This window comes from Rutidosis leptorrhynchoides, chromosome 4 (assembly GCF_046630445.1).
Source record: "Rutidosis leptorrhynchoides isolate AG116_Rl617_1_P2 chromosome 4, CSIRO_AGI_Rlap_v1, whole genome shotgun sequence".
Taxonomy (NCBI): Eukaryota; Viridiplantae; Streptophyta; class Magnoliopsida; order Asterales; family Asteraceae; genus Rutidosis; species Rutidosis leptorrhynchoides.
This window is the reverse complement of record NC_092336.1, coordinates 568,815,184-568,840,582: the sequence shown is the minus strand read 5'-3', so window position 1 is coordinate 568,840,582 and position 25,399 is coordinate 568,815,184. Positions and strand designations below refer to the sequence as shown.

Here is a 25,399-nt window from a genome sequence, read left to right as displayed (position 1 = left end):
ATGAAGTTCCTGTATAATGTAATCTACTGTAAGTGTTGAATGTTGTAACATATATAAATAAATAGTAATTAATCAAAATCTTAGATTTAAATACCTTTATTTTGCTCCATAAAGTTTGTTTCTGATCAGGAGACACATGCTTCCAATCCTTTAAAAGGAAATCACAAGTGGTCCTAGTTAAAACGCCAATGTTGGTCGAAAAAATAGCTTGGGTTTTTCCAATGGCTTGGCCAAACTCGTCAAATTCAATGTTCAACTGAACAACAGCTGATTTCTTTTTCAGTTTGTTTACACTTCTTTTTTTAATTTTTTGTTGCATCTGTACATAAAATGCAATAGAAAAGATACACATCAAATGCAATAGAAAAGACACACATCTAAGCACATGCATATACAAATTAAGATCATAGTACAATAAACACAGGCTTATACATCTTAATATCATTTCAAACAAATCCAGTCTTATTATTGTGTTATGAATAACACAGCAAACATATCACACATACACAATATGCAATAACAAGGAAATTGACCGAACTCATAACCAAATCCATTTCAAAGACTAATTGCGCGACAATAATATTCACGTTTATTTCTGAACAAAAAAAAGTAATAAATTTAGATTATCAAATAAACATAATTAATTATTGATTATAATTACTGGTAGGAATTAACCTTTGAAAGACACTCTTTTTCTCTTGTAATACGATGCTTCGTGTAAGCCATGGTAGCACAGTAGAATCGTGCAGAGTTTGAATCTAAAATAGAACAGAAATCGAATAGGGTATCGAACAATTAGGGTTTACAGATTCAAGTGATTTGGGTTGCTTGGCGGTTTTTTTTAGAACACAGACCGATAACAAAAGAGAAATGATAATGAGGTAATGGGATTATGATCGATAAAAACTCAATTGATTTTGATTTGGGGTTTTTTTTACAGTATACCATAAGTGATATTTTTAAAGAAAATAAATGTAAATTTGTCAGGTTAACACAATTGCTTAGATGGTTAGGACGTTGCTTGGTAGAGAGGAGGTCGTGGGTTCTAGTCCTATTTCCAACTTTTTAAATTCTTTATTATTAATAATGTATTAACTTTTTTCAATGTTGCTTGTAGATGGATTGGAATACTTGGATGTACGAGATAGGTCGAGCTACCGCTGAGTTTATGGATAGTGTAGATGAATTTATTACAGTTGCCGAGACTGATCAACTAGAAAAAGGAAACAACGCAATTTGTTGTCCTTGTAAGAAATGCAAAAATGCACGGTGGTATGCTGATTCAACCGATATCAAAAGTCATCTAATTGCACACGGATTTATGAGAGGGTACACATATTGGTCTTTTCATGGTGAGTCAGTAGCTGCCCTTAACCCGTCTGTTTCGGATAACGATACCGATAATGAAGAAGATTCATACAATAGTGACAATAATGTTAATTTTGATGACATGTTTGACGATTTGGATATGGAGGATAATGTCGCTGATAAGTATCATGACAGATTACAACAACTATTTGTTGACGCTGAAAAACCTTTATATACCGGTTGTATGAATTTTACAAAACTTTCCGCCGTGATACAACTGGTTAACTTAAAATCAAACAATGGTTGGAGCGACACAAGTTTCACTAGCCTGTTAGAGTTGTTGAACAAAATGCTACCAGAAGGTAATGAGTTGTCGGTTTCAACATACCAAGCAAAGAAATTAATGTGCCCAATGGGATTGGAAATACAGAGAATACATGCTTGTCCAAATGATTGTATGTTATACAGGAATGAAGACAAAGACCTACCTCTATGTAAGGTATGTGGTACATCTAGGTATAAACGTGGAAAACCGACTGATAATGCTGATAGTGATGTGTCGGAAAATGGACCTCCTGCAAAATTATTGTCGTACTTGCCTATCATACCACGATTAAAGAGACTATTTGCGAATGAGAAAGATGCAAAATTATTGCGTTGGCATGCTGAAGATCGTAAAAATGATGGTAAAATGCGACATGTGGCCGATTCACTTCAATGGAAAAATTTTGATAAAGATTTTGAAGAATTTAGGGATGAGATACGTAATATAAGTTTCGGACTCAGTTCAGATGGAATTAATCCGTTCGGAGATTTGAGTAGCCGTCACAGCACGTGGCCTGTTCTTCTATGCATTTATAACCTACCGCCTTGGCTATGTATGAAAAGAAAATACATAATGATGTCTCTTTTGATTCAAGGCCCAAAGCAACCTGGAAACGACATTGATGTATATTTGCAACCATTAGTTGATGAAATGATGGAATTATGGAGTACCGGCATACACATTTATGATGCATACAAGAAAGAATACTTCCAACTACGGGCAATGCTTTTTTGCACCATTAATGATTTTCCTGCTTATGGTAACTTGTCTGGATATAGTACGAAGGGGAAAAAGGCATGTCCTATTTGTGAGAAAAATACTCACTCGATATGGCTCACAAATTGTAAGAAACCTGCATTTATGGGGCATCGGAGAGAGCTTGCCGAGAATCACCCGTACCGTAAAAAGTCGGATTTATTTGATAGTACTATAGAGGATAGAAAACTACCACCACAATTGGATGGAGAAACTACACTCTCCAAAGTTGCTAATATAAATGTTGAGTTGGGAAAGAAAGGGGTTGGTCCTCCCAAAGGTATTTGGAAGAAAAAGTCTATTTTTTGGAAATTACCCTACTGGAAGCATTTACGAGTCCGACATTGTATTGATGTTATGCATATTGAGAAAAATGTTTGTGAAAGTTTGATAGGGTTACTGTTGAACATTCCTGGAAAAACAAAAGATGGAATTAAAGTTAGAAGGGACATGGAATTAATGAATATCAGACCAGAGCTACAACCTAAAGATATTGATGGAAGGTCCACCAAGTTTCTTCCTCCGGCCTGTTATACTATGTCGAAGGTCGAGAAAACTAAATTTTGTCAATGTTTACATGGTATTAAGGTTCCATCAGGATACTCTGCTAACATTAGGAAGTTGGTTTCGATGAAAGATTTGAAGTTACTTGGTATGAAGTCACATGATTGTCATGTACTAATGATCCAGATGATTCCTATCGCAATTCGTGGAATTCTACCCAACCGTATTCGACACACAATTACAAAACTATGCTTATTTTTCAACATGATTCATTCAAAGGTGATTGATCCTGGTGTGCTGGATGAATATCAAATAGATATCATACTTACTCTTTGCGAACTCGAGATGTACTTTCCACCTTCTTTCTTTGATGTCATGGTTCATTTGGTATCTCATATTGTAGGAGAAATAAAGGTATGTGATCCAGTTTTCTTACGGTATATGTATCCATTTGAAAGATATATGGGTATCTTGAAAGGTTATGTAAGGAACCTTAATCGACCAGAAGGCAGTATCGTTGAAGGATATGCATCCGAAGAGGTGATCGAATTCTGCACAAACTATATGGATGGGTTTAAAAGTGTCGAGATTCCACAAAGTCGTCATGAAGGAAGACTATCAGGTCAAGGGATACTTGGGCGCAAGACGGGATATTCAAATGTTTCCGATTATCAAGAGGCACATTTTAATGTCTTACAACACACTACATCTATTGATCCGTTCATACAAGAACACATGTCGTTCTTGAGACAACAATACCCTAAAAAGAGTGCAAAGTGGTTGGCAAATCAACATAAAAAAACTTTTTCAGAATGGTTGAAAGACAAAGTTAGGAGGACACTTCCAAATATTGATAAAACGGTCGAAGCTTTGGGATTCGCCCCTAAACATGTGTTCCAATATCAAGGATATGACATAAATGGGTATACCTTTTACACTAAAGCTCAAGATAAGAAGAGTAAAACCCAAAACAGTGGTGTCACGGTGATAGCCTCGTCGATGGAATTCACCATGGTCAATCGTGAAGAAAGATCAAGGATCGCCAAAAAATCGTATTATGGTGTCATTCAAGAAATATGGGAATTAGATTATGGTGATTCGTACACTATACCCTTGTTCAAGTGTAAGTGGGTTGCTAATGATCGCGGTGTTCAAGTTGATGAAGATGGTTTTACAACTGTTAATCTTTCCACCAATGGATATAAAGAAGAACCATTCATTCTAGCAAAACTAGTTACTCAAGTATTCTTTATCGAAGACCCAAAGGATCCTAGATGGCATGTGGTTCAGTATGGAAAATGGCTGATTGTTGGTGTCGAGAACGTTGTTGATGAGGATGAGTACGACCAATTTGACGAGTTACCGCCATTTTCAGTCGGTGTTCAAGCTTTGAATGAAGTTGTTGCTGGAAATAATACAATCTACTTTAGAGAAGACCATGAGGAAGGAGATGAGGTTGCAGACATATAAAAATTGTTAAAACATATGATTGATTACCTTTTTTTTTTTACACCCATGAGTATATTTTTTAATGACTTATGCAACATGTCTTTTATGTGTTTTGTTAATTTTTTTTACCATGAAAAATCTACTTTATGTTATTACCTTTTAAATTACTAATACCAATGTATACAATACAAATACAAATACAAATAATTCTAAAACAGACACACACACACACACACACACACACACACACACATATATATATATATATATATATATATATATATATATATATATATATATATATATATATATATATATATATATATGCACATTTTTCAATATTATGCCCGGGAACAAACCGCGATCACAAAACCATCCAACTTCTTCGTATACCCTAAACCATCCCACTTCATTATCAAACCACCGGAAACACCCTACTCCAACATCATAGAACGGCGATTATTTGACGAACGAAATCGATTTCGTCATCACGGCTGAAGGATCGTCTCAAATACAGGTACAGATGGTTTTTTTAGTTATCTAATTGTTCTTTACTCGAATATTTTTGTTATAGACGTAATGACCATAAAATCATACTATTATACTTGAATCGAGTTGTGTGATTAGGAAACAATAATCGAAAATTAGGTTATATACATGCACATTTTGTCTTAGATTATTCAGCAAAATTGACACATTAGGGTTTATAAGTGGTGAATAGATGCTGCAGAAATAGTCCACCATCGTGTTAATTTAGTTGTGTTAATTTGACCATAATTATTATTGATACCTACAGAACTGATATGTACATATATGTTGATTTTACAGAAGCAGAAATAATCTCTGACGTTGTCATTTATGGCTACCTACAATCGTCCACCATCGTTCATCCACATAATACGATTAACAGATAAGCTTGAACTGGTATTGTTTCGTTTCTATTTTAACCTTAAAATTATATATTTTATAAAGCAAAACCATTGTAAGACATATCAGGTTATTATGTTTTGTTACAGGCTTTGCCACATGATTGGTATGTTGACCATTATGATACCATGTTTCTAAGACATTCTGTTATCATCCACACCCTTCTAGGATATAAATCCGAAGTTACATTTTCGATGAATGATCGTAGCCGTATGATACTTGGCGATGGCTGGTTGAAGATCATGAATGATCTTGATATTGGAGAAGGTGATATCCTACTAATGACCGGAATCGACAAAAGAAACTACGAGTTGGCTATTTACTCACCTGACCTGTTTCAAAAGAATTTTTTTGATCCATTCACATCTTTCATTGTATTGACTCGAATTCAGGCAAAAGTGTATGAAAATGCTCCATACAGACGTTTCCCTTCATTCATGAAATTCGTCAACAATCCAAGTGAACCAGGAATGGTATGGTCAATTTTTCGATCTCGCATATGTAACACACATTTAGTATGTGTACATGATTATTATCTTAACAAATTAGTTTTATATTTCTTTAACAAAAATAGCATTATTTTTTATTGGATGTAGATACTGCCAAAGGAATGGTTAACAACTACTTTTGGAGACTCTGGACCCAAAGAACAAATGATTGTTCACTTTCAAAGATGGTACAACAAAAGGGTGGTGGTACTCTCAGTTGAAGGCGAAGTTGTCATGTGGGAAGGATGGTTTGAGTTGATTACAGACCTTAAAGTGGCGTCTGGTGATTGCATGGTCTTTTATGCAACTGATTCGGAAAATCTTGAGCTGGTGATTTATGATCACCGTGGTGTAGAAAAGGGTTGTTTATTAACTTTTCAGCTGAAGGATGATGATGTTTCTACTACCTGGGAAGGAGGATCCACTTCCCAATCCATTCCTGAAATCATTTACATTGATGACAGTTCAGACAGTGATACCGAAAGTGATACCTCAAAAGATGAACCAATGCCTCAACAACTTGATGACAGTTCAGACAGTGATACCGAAAGTGATACCTCAGAAGATGAACCAATGCCTCAACAACATCTACATCCTGAACGTGTTGTGATTATCAAAATACCGTCTGGTAACTTGTTGGTACGCTTCTTATCTTTTTATAGTTTAACATTCATCAACTGATAAATGGTGGCACACTACTTGTTTTATCTTTTTACATATCAACGTTTTATACTTCATCATTATAGAATAACAATTTGGTTAAACCGTTGACTAAATATGTATTTTCTTTTTCGGTAGCGTCTTCCGGAGGAGTTTATTGGACTTCTAGGACTGAGGAGTGGGTGTTATGTGAGTTGTTTTAATCATGAAGGTGATGAATTTCAGTGGCGGCTGAAGCAGGAGACAGGGAAAAAGAAACCAAACCTGGCAGTTACTTCCGGTTTTCCTGAGTACCGATCAATCAATGGTCTGGTGCCAGGTCAATTTTATGAACTCACGTACAATCTGGAGCAACAAAACTTTTATCTTTAGTTTGTGGATTTAAACATTTGTAGTTACTTTTGGTGTATAAGTGCTGTACAATCTGGATGTTGGTAGGTTACATATTTTTTGCTTGCACTTATACAGTGTATTTAAATGTTGTTTGTTGTAATATTTTGGATACGGTAATGTTTTCCAATGATGCATGCAGTATAGAAATATTTACTTCTTGCATTACTTTTGATTACAAATCTGCAACTCAATGCAATTTTAAGCATTTGCTAATAATGGAACAATAGAACCATTTAAAACATACATTTCATTAGAAAATCTTGTACATTTACTACATTGTAAAAGCCAAATACATACAATTTACAATGACAAGTGAACCATCTTTTAAGGTTGTTACTTGTGAAGCGCAACTTCGAATATAATCAAACTTGAATTAGACACAATAGTTTATTGTAAACTACAATGTTCCATTACTAAACAAGATTAAAGAACCTACACATCGAACAATAATTGTATGCGAGTACGGTAGTAATTTACCAAACATCAACATCGACTTTTAAATACGAACATAATTTACATATCATAATATAGAATTCTTACAGACATTAGTAAATCTAAAACATAAATTGTTCTCCGGTTAGGAACTTAAATGTTATCAAAACATGTACACGTGCAATTCGTACATAGACCATAACTACTACACAAATTAGAGTTATTAAAGCTGCACTATCAGAAGACTATTGACCCCAATGAGATTGTTAAAGTGGGTGGCTTCCATCCAAGACCATGAAAAAACTCTTGTACCGACGTGAGAACCCAATCATACACCTATCACCCACTTTGTACCCATTCAAAGCCACAAAGTACTCCCAGCCTTTCGAAACAAAAAGCTTTTTTGTGGTTACATCTGTGGCCTGTTTTATGTCCCACCAATGGAATATCCCTTCCATATCGAAGCATATATAGGTGCAGCCAGCCTCGAGTTCTCGGATGCGGTTAAAGTCCTCAGGTAGTTCCTAAATGACAGTGACATATTATTTGTTAATGATTGCATAATTATTTGTCATTGCTATATACACGAATACGTTTAACTGTTTCTATAAAAAAGTATCTAACTCACCCAAATAGTTCCCCTTGGTATGTCGAAGAAGATGTATGTGACATCAACGGTGCTCCATATGTTGTACCTTTCAGCTCTATTCAGCTGGTCAAGGGAGAGTGCACGTGTTTGACTAGTAGAGGCATCATTGTTTCCAGCTGTATTTGTGATTCAATTCATTAATATGCAAACAAAGAACAAAATACTCAATTACATCACAAATCAATTGTTAGATTTAAAATGGTTAGATAAAATGTATATGCTGTCTTTTTCAAAACTAAGCAAACTATATTGGTATTGTAGCTTGAAAGTTCACAATACATATTGCTGTAACATAAATCAAACCCTAAGTAACCTGTTGGGAATCTGCAGATAATTAGCAAATAATATCTACAAGTGCAATATCATAAATGAACATTTGGTATGAACTTAAAGGTATAACACAATAAATTTACAGACTCACACCTGCATGAGTGTAATTCCAAAGAAAAACACTGATATTATATATGCACACAACTGGGAGATAAAATCGATTCTGGTTCAAATAAAAAAGCATAAATACATGTGAAGTGTAGATCTGTTGTTTGATTTTAATGATTTACAATTAACAAATGAGATGATAAACTTTGTTCTAAGTTTTTTAGGTTTTCAATTCGGAAAACCCTGTGCTTACAGTTAATAAACAACAAATTTTGTTTAAGAAAACACAATAACCTGAGCTCGACATGGCGGGAGATGGTTGTAGTTGATCGCTATTGCAAGTACAGAGCTGGTGGCAGGTGAAAAGATACTCAGTATGATGTACTTGAGAAGGTGAGGGATTTTTTGTATTGCCTTTTTTTTTTTATAAACAGATATTTTTGAAAATACCGGATCATTTTTGCCTGGGCCGGGTCAAGTAGATTATTACGGTGTATTAAAAAAATACCAAATATTTTACTATAGGTAAAATACCTAAACTCTTCATCATCAGATCAGCTTAATGGCCAAATCCCACCATTTGGTCTCGAAAATTTCAAATTAACCGCTAATCTAATTAAAACCACTAATTGACACAAAACAACCCGATCATAATTGAAACAAACCGCCAGTCTCATTCACTGTTTTATTATTTTCACAAACCCTAGAAGTGATCCATACTACTTCAAATCGCTAAATTCAATACATTCAAGAACTTGATACATCAAACATCATGGTACGTTTATGATTTCAATTCTATTGTATGCGTACCTAGAACTACTAGTATTGTTTAGGTATTAGTCTTGTTATTATTGTTAGCTTCTTATTATTGATTTTTTTAATGTATACAGAGCCGAAACAATAGGCCTAAACGAGGAGTTAGCAAACTTAAAGAAAAATTAGTGATTCCATTTGTGGTTGAATTTGACGAATTTAGGCATGCTATAGGAAAATATCAAGCTTTGTTTGCCAGTAACATAGGTGTTCTTACAAGGCGTAGGATTGATTTTCTTGAGGATGATTGGAAAGTAGTATCTAAAGATGAGAAAAACGCGTTATGGTTGGACAAAAAGGTATCAAATCATATATAACTTATAAGAATTATGTTTCATAAAGGTATCAGAATTTGTTAAACTAATGTTTAAGTATATATATGTAACAACATTTACAGCAACATCATTTTATCCAAGATGATTTTGCGAAGAAACAAACGCTTCATCATTGCAACGGGGCTTTTAAGAGATTCAGGGCCAAGTTAAGAATGTATATGGTTCAAGGCAAGCTTCCTTATGAAGAAGTGCCAGATTACTGTTTCATAACTCCAGTAAAATGGAGAGAATTTTGTGAACTTGAAGACACACCAGCAAAAAGGGTTAGTGTTATGCATTTTGCTTTTAAACATGTATGGAATTACATTTTTAAATTGACGGCAACTAATGTGCTTTTTAATCCCATGCAAATTGTAAAGGAATTACGAGAAAATGGCAGAGCAAACGCCTTGCAACAATCAAAAGATAATTACGCCCATGTAGGTCGTTCAGGTTATCGAGGCCATAAAGAAGAATGGGAGTCGGAGAAAAAAGATCCTGAAAGGCGTACCGTATACCACGATATCTCCAATCCTGCTGCAAGGAATTATGTACTCGGAAGGATGAAGCGAACAAAAGAATCGAAGAGGCCAATAGTTCCAGATACGAATGTTTCCCTTGTAGAGAAAATTGTAATATACTTTAAATTGATTTTATAGCGTTATTAACCTAGAATTGTTTTATAACCGATTAATTTTCATGTTTTGTTCCAGGTTAATACAGATAAAAAAGGTGATGATGCCTTGTTAGTGAATGTGGGGAAAGAACACGGCGGTAGAACCAGAGGTGTTAGCAGCACGCTAGGATATAGCAAATTCGGTAAGAAGCAAAAGGGAGAGCAATTAGTAACAATGAAAAAGGTACAGGAATTTGTGGCTAAGGAGGTGCAAAGGGTGGTGGTGGAAAGAGAAAAAACTGGAACACATGAAACTTCACATGAAACAGCTACAACACATGAACATCATTACCCGACAGAACATCATGACACGACAGGAAATATGCAACTGGTAGACGAACATGTCGACGAACCAGTAGACGCACTGGAAGTCTTACAGGTAGATGAACTGGAATAGGTAAACAAATAGGTGGTGTTGAATGACAAGTTTGTTGAGAGAAAATGGGGAATAGAAGATCACCCAGTTGTGGACAAACAAGTGGAGATCCAGTGAATAGAGGTGGAACAAGATATAGTGGCTAAAAAACAGAAAGTGGATGCACTAGGCATGCGAAAAGAAGTGATTCATGAACCAAGGGTTCAAGAGCAAAGGGTCAAGAACCAACCATTTGCAGACTTGCAAAACATAAAGGTAACTGGTCTTCTTTTATTTCAAAAGCTAAATGGATAATTCAATACACATTGAAAGTATTAAATACTCTACAAATAATACTTGTTGTTTTTAATTTTTAAAGGACGAAGTTGAAATCTTGTTATTTAACCCACATCGTATAGAGTCTCTTGTGTGTGGTCAGGGTACACTATATCCAACCAACTAATTTACTCAAGTAAATGGGGAAAAAGTTGTTCCTTCTTACATGAAGGTGAAAATAAACAACTTTACTAAGGACAACACATCATTGAGGCTTCCTATACCATTCAAAGACTTGTCAAAAAATACGGTGAAGGAGGTTTTAGATGATGTGGTTGGAAGTTTTGTACAATGGCCTCTCATGAAAATGACTCGCATCACCAAGGTACATGTACTGTAGAGCTTACTTACCCGTTTCTTGTGTTAATCTAAGTATTATAGATTATATCTTCATTCAGGAATTGGAGGCAAATGTAAATGACATCAGTGCCCAAAAAAAACAGTACACAGTTTAAGTGGTGACACCACAAAGACTAATGGAATTGCAACAAAAAAAGGTTTTTAATGTTTATATTCTGAATAACTTTTTTCATGTAATACTCTGTATAGTTGAATACTCTGCCAATATTTGGATACTCTGAATACTTGTATAATTTTTACTATAAATATATTTAAATTTCATGTGTGTAACTTTATAGGTGAAGACAGAATTCATTTTGTTCCACCCCACGAGTTCAGAACCTACACCGTGTGCTAGGGGGCATATGCATCCAACCGATGAGACTACCTTGATACATGGAAAGCGTGTGCTTCCGTGCTACATGAAAGTGTCCATAAACTTTGTTTTGCCTCGATATGAATCTACATTGCTTCCAATACCAGATAAAAATCTTGAGTCTAATACACTAAAAGAGGCTATTGGGGCTATGATACAATGGCCTCTCTTGAAACTTCGTCCTTCAGACAAAAAAAGGTACATGTATAATTTCTTACATAATTTCCTGTATTGGTAAACTGAATTTAAGTGTTATTATTAATTTTGCCTCGATTGTTATCAGGATAGTGCAATGAAATCAAAGAGGGTGAGATTACAAAATAGAATAGATAAAAGCAATGTGTCTATTGGTACTGGTAGTAAGCAGGTATATATATGCTCATCAAATTTAAGTTACATCATCATACGTATATACCTATATAATTTAAGTTATCTGATGTGGTGTTGCAGGTGCATCCACGTAACAATGGAGATTCAGGAATGCAACACCAAAAAAATAGAGAACAATTGTATAACCGACTGCTTTCAATGGAACATCTCCTACCCAACAGATCATGTGTGCAAGCTGCGTATACTAGATGGATGAGTCGAGAAGATCCTACCACTGGTTTCACTCTTAAAGCAAATCCAGGAGTTTTTGGCGTACCCGAAGAGTGCGTAAGTACGATTGGTGCTGATGACATCATCACACTTTGGACAAAGGGATGCCTGGACTGCAGCATCATTTTTTCCTTCATGCTGTAAGTGCATTTAACAGTTTCATATGCACGTTTGACTATAGTTTTCAGGATTTGAGCTGACATGTTATTTTTTTTAATTTTTTCCCGCATAATAGGGGTCTAGACAAGCTTATGAAAGTAGCTTTTACCGAACCATATGGGTTAATGAACCCTTATTATATATGTGGAACATTTATCACCTCAGACACAAATTTTGTAATCAAGTACTTGAAGACCGCCTTCAACTCTACTCAACAGTCTTTCTTCGCACCATATAATCAGAAGTATGTAATCATTCCTTATATAATATTGCTTAAAAAATTTATCTTCTAACGAGTGAATTTTAATTTGCCAGTGGCCATTGGGTGTTGGTTTTTATATCTCACACTGAGTACAAAGGAATCATACTTGATTCAGTAAATAGGACTCATAAGAAGACGAAAGATGATTATCTGATCACAGACTGCATAACGCAGTAAGAATTATTTCTATATCAATAATAGTTATTAATTTAAATCTTGATTACATTTACATTATGTCACATTACACAATATCATTTGGTCTTTTATTTGTCTAATTTTGAATAGGGCTTGGGGTCCTTTGCAATGGAATGTAGTTAAGGTTAGTCATCCTAGCTGTCTACAAACAGTCCTCCAAGTTGTTCGTCCATGTTTTCATGTTCATTACGTGTTACATGTTAAATTAATACATGTGTATAAACGTGTGTCTATAATGCAGTGCAATCAACAACCCGACAGTTGGGAGTGTGGATATTATGTGCTCAATTGGATGCATTCGATCGTAAATAGTCGTATAAGAAAGGAAGTTATTAATATTGACGAAGTAAGTATTTTAAGTTATGAATGATTAAATTTTATCTTTAGGTATAAAGCTTATATAATATATGTATATATGTAAAAATGTATATTTATATACATATATAAAATTTACATCTATCATGGGATGAACGTTGTTTATCTACAATCGATCTCGACAATATTATGGAAAAATGGCATTTGTGGGCTCCTTTTTGATGTCTGGTATGTGTAACCTTTATGTGATCTGATATTTTGTGTCAATGGTCTTGGAGATTTGGTAATATTGTTAAAGTCCATATATTCATGCATGTTCAAAATACTTTTCTTTAAAAACAGGTAAAGCAAATCATGGGATTATTTGAAGAGCAGGTGGATTTTTTGTGCTGCAGGATGCTTTGCTTTGAAATGGATTAGTAGGCAGCTTATTTCATTTGTAATACCTAGATGATTTAGATTTATGACTTTTTTCATTTGTGAATGTTATGAAGATAATTTATATATATATTTGGGTTTTCTTTATTAATAAAATTAATTACTGTTTTATTTTTGTTAATCTGTTACATTTACCAGTATTTACCATTTCTGTAATTATGCAAATTCAACACGTCTACTAGCACAATTAATTCAACACGTCTAATTGATTTTTAAATTTCTGTTACAATACAACACGTCTATTTGCAGAAGTCTGTTATATTTGGTGGCAATTTGAAATATTTAATTTTTAAATTTTTAAAAAATTAAAATTTTAAATATTTTAAAAATTTTGGCGGGTTTAAAAAAATATCCCGGAACACGTCTAATTGCAAATAGATCAACACGTCTAATTGCAACTACAACAACACGTCTAATTGCAACTAGATGAACACGTCTTATTACATCTAGATGAACACGTCTAATAGAGACTAACGGAAAATACAGAACACGTCTAATAGTAAGTAACGGAACACGTTAAATTGCAACTAACGGAACACGTCTAAATGAAACTAACAGACCACGTCTAATTGAAGATAACGGAACACGTCTAAAAGACACAAACGGAACAGCCTAAACTAACGATTTTACAACACGTCTAATTAATGGTTTTTAGAGCGGTTCCCTGAACCGCACTATATGAGTACACTCATTTAGAGCCCTAGCATATAGACGTGTTGCGGAACACGTCTAAAAGACCTTTTCCACACGACTAAAAGGGCCGGAATGTAGTAGTGTAGTTAGCAGTACCTTAGGATACCTAAGATTGCACATCTGTTAACGTTATAAGCATAACTAGGTATTAAGTGGAGATTATGATAGCAGTTAAACCAACTAAGATTAAGAAAAGCTAGGACCTTCCTTAAGGTATACCACTTTGTTCATGTACCTAGGATTCCATCCACAAGGTCATTTAAACCGGTTAAGGTTAATGTTGGGAGCAGGTATATCTGTCTTAGCCAGAATCTTCAAATCCTGAATTCTCACTGACAAATTGATTAGGTTAATTACCCGATTGATTGAGGTTTAATGTTCATTCTAGGAAGTTGAACTCTGTTAACGATTCCCCGTCAGTATTAAATATCAACAAACAGTCACTAAAATCATAACTAAATACTCGAATAAAATTTTTTACATATCTAGAAAAATAATTTAAAAAAATTAAACGATAGATAGTTGGCAAGTTATTGGCATACCAATACACTTTTTAACATTATTTTTGAATCCGATATTATGTCGTCGCTACAGACTGTTCATGTGTTCCATTCAAAAGAGAAACCCGAGGGATTGATTATTCTCATTCGTGTGGTATGATTGTAAGTTGTGTGCTTTGTCTGATATTTACAGTTATGTTTCTTTGATATTCTATAAGGATTGAACTTGTTACTTGTAAATCTTTTTTCACCTTTTGAATCTCCTCGGTTAGCCTTTTTAAAACTTCACGTAGCTATTTATCTCTATTTGGCTTCTTACTAGCTTCAGCGTCTCGATATTGTACTTTAAATCTTATAATCTCTTACGAAGGCTTTTAGTTGACTTACTAATAACAATAACGAAAACTTGGAGCGCGATAACAATATTTTTAGTCTATTTCAAAATTTAGTACTCTTTTCTATAATATATATCCAACCATCTTGTTAATATGACCAAGAATGTGGTACCTGCTGTCGTAGAATTTGCGACTTTGTTGTTTTTTTAAAATCAGTTAATGCTACAAGTATCAGGACAACACAACAACACCTATAAACTGTACATGTGTCAACTGTTTCTTCTTACATTTTTAGAACTTCATCTCAACTGTAATATCAAGTTTATTTAGGCTTTCAATAACGCCAACTTCGTCAAATTCTACCTATTTCATTGCTTCAACAACACCTTCATTAAACTCTTCTCTTATACTCTCTAAGCAGATTAATTTATGTTCAAAACCATCAACATTTAGCTGCACTAAGCTTATTTCATCCGAGTTAATATATTGTTTGAGTTGATCCACAATCTGATTTAGCTTTTTAGTTATGTTACTTTAGTGAGTTCTGAGTCAATTTTGTTAACTTAAGAACTCGGACTCACGCCTAAAATTTCTGTATCGGTGTCTACTACACAACCAATAGTTGTTTGAACCATGTCCATAGTTCCAGCTTCGACGAGAAAACCACCTTCAGTTTCATCTATGATATTTATCCTTTGTGACTTGAAAAGATTGAATACTCAAATAAAATAAGTACATAATCGTGATCTATTTAAGTCTGTTTCATATAATTATTTTTAACATATTTGTTAGTTTCTTTTAACTCGAGTAATAGGAAAAAATTAAGCTTAATGTACTTACATATTTGATTCCTCTACCTGGGGACCGATAGGTATCCGTGGATGGAGGAATGACTTCCCTTTTACTTTAGGTTTGAGGAAATGACTGTCTACATCTAACCTCCCTCATACTCCACTTTAGTGGAATTGGGTATTGTTGTTGTTGTTGTTGTTGTTGTTGTTGTACTTACATATTTGATGTGCATATCTTGCTTCATGTCACTTTTGTTTCTACAGATATGGTATATGTACCATATCTGTGGAAAGCTTGAGCATGTGGAGTTAGTAGAAAAACGGAAATTTCGAACATGGAGACACACACATCAAAGGGTAATTTACTTACAAACGGCTATTAAGATTACAACCCGGGCTTGTAACATGTGTCCAATGTTTAATAACATGTTTCCATTGTGAAATCTTAATTGCAGTTTGTAAGTAAATTACACTTTAATGTGTGTCTCCATATGCAAAATTTATATTTTTTACCTAAATGCTTACTACACAGGCACAAGTTTTCCATTGATCTGGTTTGTAAAAACAAAAGTGACATGATTAAGATAAACATCAAATATGTAAGTACATTAAACTTAATTTTCACAATTACTTGAGTTAAAAGAAGCTAACAAGTATGTTAACAATAATTATATATAGTAAACCTAAATAGATCACGTTTATATCCTTACTTTATTTAAGTATTCAATTTTTTTCAGGTCAGCAAGGATAAATATCATGGATGAAATTGAAGGTGACTTTCTTATCGAAGAAAGTACAATGGACATGGTTCAAACTACTATAAGTTTTGTACTAGAGACTGATAAAGATACAGAAACTTTAGGTGTGAGTATGAGTTTCGAAGTAAACAAAAATTGACTCAGAACTCACCAAACGTGTAACTGCATTTATTAACCTCACTAAAAAGCTAAAAGGTTGTGGATCAACTCACACAACACATTAACTCTGCTGAAATAAGCTTAGTGCAGCTAAATGTTGATGGTTTTGAACATAAATTAATCAACGTAATGAGTATAAAGCTAAATGTTGATGGTTTTGAACAAAGATCAATCAACTTAATGAGTATAAAAGGAGAGTTTAATAAGGCGTTGTTGAAGCAATGAAAAAGGTAGAAATTGACGAAATTGGCATTATTGAAAGCCACAAAAAACATGGTATAACAGGCGAGCTAAAGCTATCAAAATGTGAGAAGAAATGGTTGGAATACGTGTACAGTTTTGCGGTTATATGTGTTATCCTGATAGTGGTAGCATTTACTGCAGTGATTTTAAAAAACAACGAAGTCGCAAGTTTGTCGCAAGTTTTACGACAGCAGGTACCACATGCATTTTTGTGCATATGAACAAAATGGTTGGATATATATTTTTCAAAAGAGGTACCAGAATTTGAAATGGACAAAAGATATTGCTAACACGCTCCAAGTTTTCGTTATAGTTATTAGTAAGTCAACTAAAAGCCTTCGTATAAGATTATACGATTTGAGGGACAAAATCGAAGTGTTGAAGCTATTAAGAAACCGGATGGAGATAAATTAGCTTTATGAAGTTTAAAAAAGGCTAGCCGTTCAAAGATGAAAAAAAACTTACAAGTAACCAGTTGAATCTTTATGGAAGTTATATTAAAGAAACATAATTGTAATTCTGTAAATAGTAGACAACTTACAATCACACCACGTGGATGAGATATAATCCATTCCTCAGGCCTCTTTGGAATGGAACGCATGAACACTCTTTAGCGACGACATAATTTCTCAACTCCTAAATTCACCATCAATCGCCATATAGTTGATGGTCTCTTTTGTTATTTTCATAGTTGAAGTCGATTTACCCTCTTTACTTTCTGTTGGTAGATCTCGACCACTCCGTTCCCCGTTGGATTACATCTCTATCTCTATTTATGATTATTTTAGGTACGTATATATCTCTTCCTGTATTCATCGATTGATGTTAACTTGATATATAATTACTTCAAATCATGATTTTAATATACCTTGAGTTTTGCCGTCAGTTTGAGTTCTATTGTTCGTTTTGATTGTAAGATCACCTTACTTTTTTCCTAATTGAATTGAAATAAGTATGTGATCCAACGTTAAAACTTTATTGTTTGTTTGATTTTGAATTATTATTCTAAGTAGAATTTAACCGCTTCAGTTTCATGATGTTAACCTAGTTCTATTGAATTGAAATCAGGTTGAAACTTTGATCTTTTTAGGGTTTGAATTTAGTTTTGGTGGTTTGAAAAGGAAACTGAACTAAATTAGCTGAATTCTATTATTAAATAGTGTATGTGCTACTGAGAAATCATGGTCCTGTTATACGATTGATTTTAATGAGCTGCTACGTAGCAACTTTCAGTTTGATTGGGTTGTTAAATTACTCTCTGAGAGCGAATTGACGATAGCATGATTAGAGAATAAAGAATTATTATGGTGTATATAATGGTTCAGCTTGTCCAAAGAAAAGCCTTTTAGATATCTTTTCAAGTGTTGTATATATTGAAGCACCTCTAAAAGTTATACTCTATCAATATTAGAGCATTGTTAGCTTTGTAATTATTTTTGTATGTACTCGATGAAAATCATATACATTCATATGAATTTTTGTTTGTACTCCATGAATACAGGGAGAGAGATATACGTACCTAAAATAATCAGAAACAGAAATAGAGATGTGATCGAAAATTTTAAATTAGGGATAATGCCATCATGAGAGAGAGAATGAATTGATTTTTGTAGTTTAATTAGTTGAAGATTATGTGAATAGTCCTGTGAATAGTTTTAACGGGCTCAGTTAACCTTCGTTAGAGTGAGGGGTGAAATTGGGACTTTAAAATGCTTTTAAGGATGAAAAATGCAGAAAATAAAACACATGGATAAAACAGGCAAAAAATGGAAAACACATGGACAAAATGGGCAATTTTGTCAAAAAAATGTGGGGGGCGTGAATTAAATTAAAGTGAAATCAACTTCTTGTTTTTCGACGAAAATATATATATATATATATATATATATATATATATATATATATATATATATATATATATATATATATATATATATATATATATATATATATATAAGATCATAAAGATCCGGTGGTACGCACAAACGATAATAATTTAAAGGTCTCGCTCTGATCATCTTACAAACTATTGACGATACCATTGGATGAGAGCGAGCACATTGAAAAAGATTGAAAATGAAATCTAAAAAGATACAGTATAAACGAACGAACCACCAAACCTAAATCTAACGTATACATAAAACCTAACACGTATCTAACACCGTAATCGCAGCTAATCAAAAGCCGCACAACTAAATAGAACACCAGGCACTCCAGCAGTACCTAACCCGAGGCCTGCAAACTAAAATAACCTCTCGTACCCGACACAAACCCGTCGAATCAGATCTAAACCCCGTTCGAGCGAAATAAAGACCCCGAGAGAACACTCCAGCAAACATCAATTTTCCGAGGTCAACTAAGTTGACACACGTCGGCAACAACATCGAGTCCACCCGAATAGACACGGCTAGGGAAAAGGCATGAACTACATAGGCAAGCAGCAACCAACCAGCGCTAATCGCGAAATCAAACCGAAAGAACACCGGGAGTTATCAGCAGTCCATGACTGCCGCCACCACACTACATACTACCGGCAACCACCAACGGCCGCCAACGGCCGCCAACAGCCACCGGACACCGGTAACCGGCAACAGGCTCTAGTATCCACCGAACAGCCACCATAGCAAGAGCTGCAACCCCCACCCGTTAATTGTAGCCCCCCGTAGTCACCAATAATAATCGTCAGCCGCTAGCATCCCCTCGAGGCTGCTAGCTGCAGTCAACCTCCCTCAATAGCTGCAGGTGACACTCAGGCGACCGGATGTACCGGAAAACACACAAGGCGGCAACATGAAGCGACCCGTCCTAATCCAACTGGACGAATACATTACATTTGGTTACATCGCGAGGTACTTGACCTCTATATGATACATTTTATAAACATTGCATTCGTTTTTAAGAGACAAACTTTCATTACATCGAAAGTTGACGGCATGCATACCATTTCATAATATATCCAACTATAATTGACTTAATAATAATCTAGATGAACTCGACGACTCGAATGCAACGTCTTTTGAAATATGTCATGAATGACTCCAAGTAATATCTCTAGAATGAGTAAATGCACAGCGGAAGATTTCTTTCATACCTGAGAATAAACATGCTTTAAAGTGTCAACCAAAAGGTTGGTGAGTTCATTAGTTTATCATAATCATTCATTTCCATCATTTTAATAGACCACAAGATTTTCATTTTTTGTTTCAATATACATTTCATATCAGGCATTTAGCACAAACTGCATAGAGATAAAAATCATTCATATGGTGAACACCTGGTAATCGACATTAACAAAACGCGTCTAGAATATCCCCATCATTCCGGAATTCTCATCGGACATGATAAAATCGAAGTACTAAAGCATCCGTAACCCGGATGGGGTTTGTTAGGCCCAATAGATCTATCTTTAGGATTCGCGTCAATTAGGGTTTCTGTTCTCTAATTCTTAGATTACCAGACTAAAAAGGGTGATATTCTCAGTCCCAAAAATATATATTGCAAAAGCATTTAAAAAGGGAGCAAATTAAACTCACCATACGATATTTGTAGTAAAATATGCATACGACGGCACTGAACAAGTGCAGGGTTTGTAATGACCCTGGATTTTCCGACTTATATTATTAATATTTATTATTAATACTTGCGTTGTACTAAATGTATTCTTATACATTTTACTTGTTACCGTATTTGACTTTCCATGCCCCGACTCGTCTTTTCGACACGCGCTTTTCTCGAATAATATTTTGAATATTATTTACGTTCATAATTAATTATTATTAATTATTTCTAATTAAATAATGTAAGTAGTTAATTACTTGGGCTTGTTACTAATTGGTTACATACTTATACATGGGCCTTTATTATTGGACTTGAACTATCAAAGCCCACCCTACATTACTTAATGGACTAGTTAGTGAGCCCATCATTATACTTGTGATTTATTAAGGATAAACAAGGATTAATTAGTTTAGTGAGGAGACAAAGATGTCTCAAGCATGTAAGCACCAACTTTCCATGCATTTAACCTTATACTCTTCCTAGCATACAACACTCTTCCACACTTGAAAGTTGGAACTTGACCACCCCTTTTTGGAGCTCCAAAACCGTCGGCCTAGGTAGGTGGGGAGGGAGTTCAATTTTTTTTTTTTTTTTTTGTTACTTATATGCTAGTTTACACTTCATTTTACACATACTTACTTACACCACTTCTTTTCTCTCAACTTTTCTCTCTAAATTGTAAGTAACAACTTTATTTTTCTTTCTTCTTTTACCTTTAAAAATCACCAAGTATCATCATCAATTTACTTGTTTGTGTTTGTTGTTAAAGATCAAGCTTTATAGTTTGTATCTTCATGAATCTTGCTTCTTCCATCCTTTGTTTGATGAGAAGTCAAGAACAAGGATCTAAGCTTGTTAGCTTATGGTTCTACACTTGAAATATTTTAAGGATCTAAAGTTCATAAGCTTTAAGATCTTACTTGTGTTCATATTTTGTAAACTTAATGTTTATTTTCTTAAGATCCAAGTTTTGGCTTGAATCTTCTTAAGTATAAAACAAACATGAACTTGTTACTTGTAAATTTAGTTGATTACTTTATTTTTTTGTTTTAAATTCATGATTGTATAATATTGGTCAAGTATTACTAGTTAAACTTGATCTCATTTTTCTTGAAAATAAAGTTTAAACTTTGTAAGTTCAAGAACATGGAAGTTTAACTTTCTAGTTATAACTTCATACACTTATGTTGGATCTAAGTTTCTATAGCTTATGGTATTCCAATTTTGTCTAAAACAAAAGCTTATAAGCTTATATACATTTTACAAAATAAAAATCTAAGTTTCATAACTTATGGTTTTATTAAAGTAAAGATCCAAGTTCCATAACTTAGGGTTTAACTTAAGGACACTAGATCTAGACCTTCTAGTCTAGGATCTTCAAGATCTAACTAAGATCTAAGTTCTACAACTTAAGATCTTGTTTATTAGTTTACATTCAAGTTTATAGCTTAATATTACTATTAGAACTCATGTATGTGTCGAATCTAAGATCTTGATGTAACTTTGGTTCATCAAACTTCTTACAACCCTTAAATGAGTTGTGCTATTTATCTTAGACATACACTAGTGTCATGATGGTCAAAACTTGGTAAATATGATGCAAACACATCAACGAGTTGTACACTTGAAGCTACAAGCATCAAGGATGAGAACCGTGATGAACATCAAGCACCAAGAATCCACCGGAGCACTTTGCTTACTGATTTCTGGATCTGATCAGGCTCCTGAGCTACTGAAAAATCTGATTTCCAGTTAGTTCGGTTCGAGTAGATGATTTTCCATTTAGGCCTTGTCTTAATCCGATTTACGGTTTAGGATTTATAGCCTTACGAAAGTCACTACGCCCTTTTAACGTTGTGCTGAAATTTCTGACATGTTGGTACTTAAACTGTCGTCACGGTCAAACGAAGATGAGTTTGGTTCTGAAAATTGTTCAGTGGTTAAAGGACTCATATACGGAGCCATGGCCACTGTTCTCACCTCATTTCAGTTTGTATAGAGGTCGTGGCAGCTGAACGAAGTCAGCCTTTGTTTCGATCTCTATTCTTGATTGAAAACTTACTTTACTTTTTACTTATGTTATTGGTGATGGTGATACTTAAGACCTAATTTACATACTTTTAAACCTTTGGGAACGATTTACTGACTTAGTAACTTTTGACTTAGGTTGAGGACCTTTCGGACCAACTACTTGCTTACTTATCTCGTACCGACTTTACTACTTTTCACTGTGAGTTATAGCATCCCTTTTTACTTTAACTATTTTGGGAACTGAGAATACATGCGCTTTTTACGTTTTACATACTAGGCACGAGTACTTAAACTTTATATATATGTGGGTTATACAACGGCATAAACTTTCCCCTTAGCTCGGTAACGTTTAGTCATTGGTTTTTGAACCGGTGAACGCGAATCTTAGATATGGATCCATAGGGTTTGACATCCCCACTCGGGCTAGTAGCGCTAGCATTTAATGGGTGTTTAATACTTTGTAAACTTACGCACTCTCCAAGTGTACTTTTAGGGGGTGATATTACGTTAAGTTAGTTACCAAGTGCCCACGGTTGAACATATACTTTTCATACTGTTTTGAAATACGAAATTTTGTAGCCTACCTTACATTACTGTTATACTTAAACTATAGCTCACCAACATTCATGTTGACATTTTTAAGCATGTTTTCTCAGGTGCTTAGAGGTTTGATGCTTCCGCTGTAGTTGTCTTGCTGTGTAGACTCCCGCTGCTTTTGTTAGAGATGTCTCTGCATGAAACGTTTACCTTGCATTCACAAACTATGTTACTTTTGAAACAATGAAATTGTAATGATCATTGGGTCTCGTACTTATGTTAATTGCTTCTATTCGTAGAAGCCTACTATCGTTTGTAAAACTTTTGATGTCGGTTATGACGTCACCCTTTCTTATGAATGCAAACTTATTTTAAAACAGCATATAGTGTTTGACCTTGTAATGATCCTGTTGTTGATGATCCATACACGTTAATTTTGTACGGGGCATCACATTTGGTATCAGAGCATTGGTTGTAGGGAATTAGGTTGCATTAGTGAGTCTAGACCGGACCGAGTAGGATTCACTAATAGGACTAATCTACAACTTGCTAGTTTACTTGTTTCTGCGAAACTTACTGCATACTGCTGCTTACTTTTACTGCTATATGTCGTATGCTACTACCTGTTTTCACTACTGCATGCTACTATCTGCTTTCGATTGCATGATACTTCTGTAGGATTTGTTATTATTGCCATGTTTTTTACTGCTATAGATGATCTAGATTGTCGTAGTTACTTTGCCTAATACGTGCTTGCTATATGACTTACTGACATGGAAAAAGTTATTTTTCCTTGTTCAGATGTCAGATATCCCGCCCATCATCATTGACTTGGACAGCGACTCAGATTCATCTGCCGCCTCGCCTGCTACTGCTGCCGACTCACAGATCCCGTCATCTCTACCCTTCAGTGACTCTGGCGATTCATCCTCTGGGGACAGTAACCACGCACCTGACCTGATGATCATCTCCGACGGAGACGAGGACCCAGAGAAGATTCCAGCTCCACCTAACCCATGACTCCCGGAGCCACAACACCATTCCGGTGGTGCTGTGATTCCTGGGGGAAATGAGGACGGTCCTTTCCGTAATGAGCGAGGACATTGGGTCAGACGCCTTGCTGATGGACGTGTCGTGCCGATCCCGCCTAGCATATATCGACTGATGACCACTGGTCGAGCAGATCCACCCTCAGATGATTCAGACGACTCATCATCCGATGACTCTAGCGAGGAGGATTCCGACGAGGACCCTGAGGAGAAGCCCGTGCAGCCGCCCTCTACCCCGCCGAAGAAGCGGTATCGTTTCGATGGTACTGTTATTCCAAGGGTTAACGGAGGTAGACCGTTCGTGGATGCACGCGGACAGTTGGTTAGGGTTACCGCCCGTAAGCGGGTTGTGCCTTACCCTGCCGATCCATTCGTGCGTAAGGCTTCCCGTTACGCACCGTCTACTTCTGGTGCTGGACCGTCTGCACCACCAGCACCACCAGCATCATCTGCACCACCAGCTCCACCTGTACCATCTGCACAGCCTGCCAACCAGCATCCCCCGTCGTCGAGGAACTGACGAGGGAAGTGCATATCCTCCGTGCTCGGGTAACTGAGCTCGAGGACCAGGTGTCCCACATGATGGACATCCTTTACCCACCGTCACCATAGGGCTATTGTATTAGATTTCATTATGTAATCATGTTTGTAGTTTCATGTTTTAATCATGTATTGTACGAACCTTATGCGGAAGTATGTCACTTTCTTATTAATGAATGGAACTTAGTGTTGTTTAATTTCTGTGCGGTGTTCTATTTACGTTACTGTATGATGATTTTGTGGTATCTGTATCTAGTTGCATTACTTAATTAACATGCGATGTGTTGATTCCATGTTGGTTACCATATACCGTATTACTATTTATTGAATGCTGGATTTTAACTTAAGTCGAAATTTCTGTTACGAAAATCAATGGCAAACGGAAGATCAACGCCCACAGCAGCACAGATTGAGGAGATGATAACTGAACGAGTAGCTGTAGCAATTGCGAATGTCAACCTCCAAGCTCCACCTGTTAACCAGAACAATCATAACGGGTGCACCTATAAGGAATTTCAAAGCTGCAAGCCCCACAATTTCAGTGGTACTGAGGGACCAGTTGGACTGACAAGATGGTTTGAGAAATTGGAAGCTGTGTTCAGTGTGAGCAACTGCTCAGAAATGAACAAGACTAAGTATGCCTCATATACACTGTCGGACAGCGCTTTAACCTGGTGGAACACACTTGATCATGCTAAGGGAATTGACGAGGCCTACGCTACATCGTGGGAGGAATTTAAGGGGGCTATGATCGAGGA

General features: G+C 35.3%; 1 protein-coding gene across 1 annotated transcript; it reads left to right on the top strand.

The window, feature by feature from the left end:
• Positions 1 to 876: 876 nt before the first annotated feature.
• Positions 877 to 4,363, top strand: LOC139842768 (uncharacterized). Its single transcript, XM_071832875.1, has 3 exons — positions 877 to 881; positions 988 to 1,042; positions 1,118 to 4,363. The coding sequence occupies exons 1-3, from the start codon at positions 877 to 879 to the stop codon at positions 4,361 to 4,363; spliced, it is 3,306 nt and encodes a 1,101-aa protein (XP_071688976.1).
• The last annotated feature ends 21,036 nt before the right edge of the window (positions 4,364 to 25,399 follow it).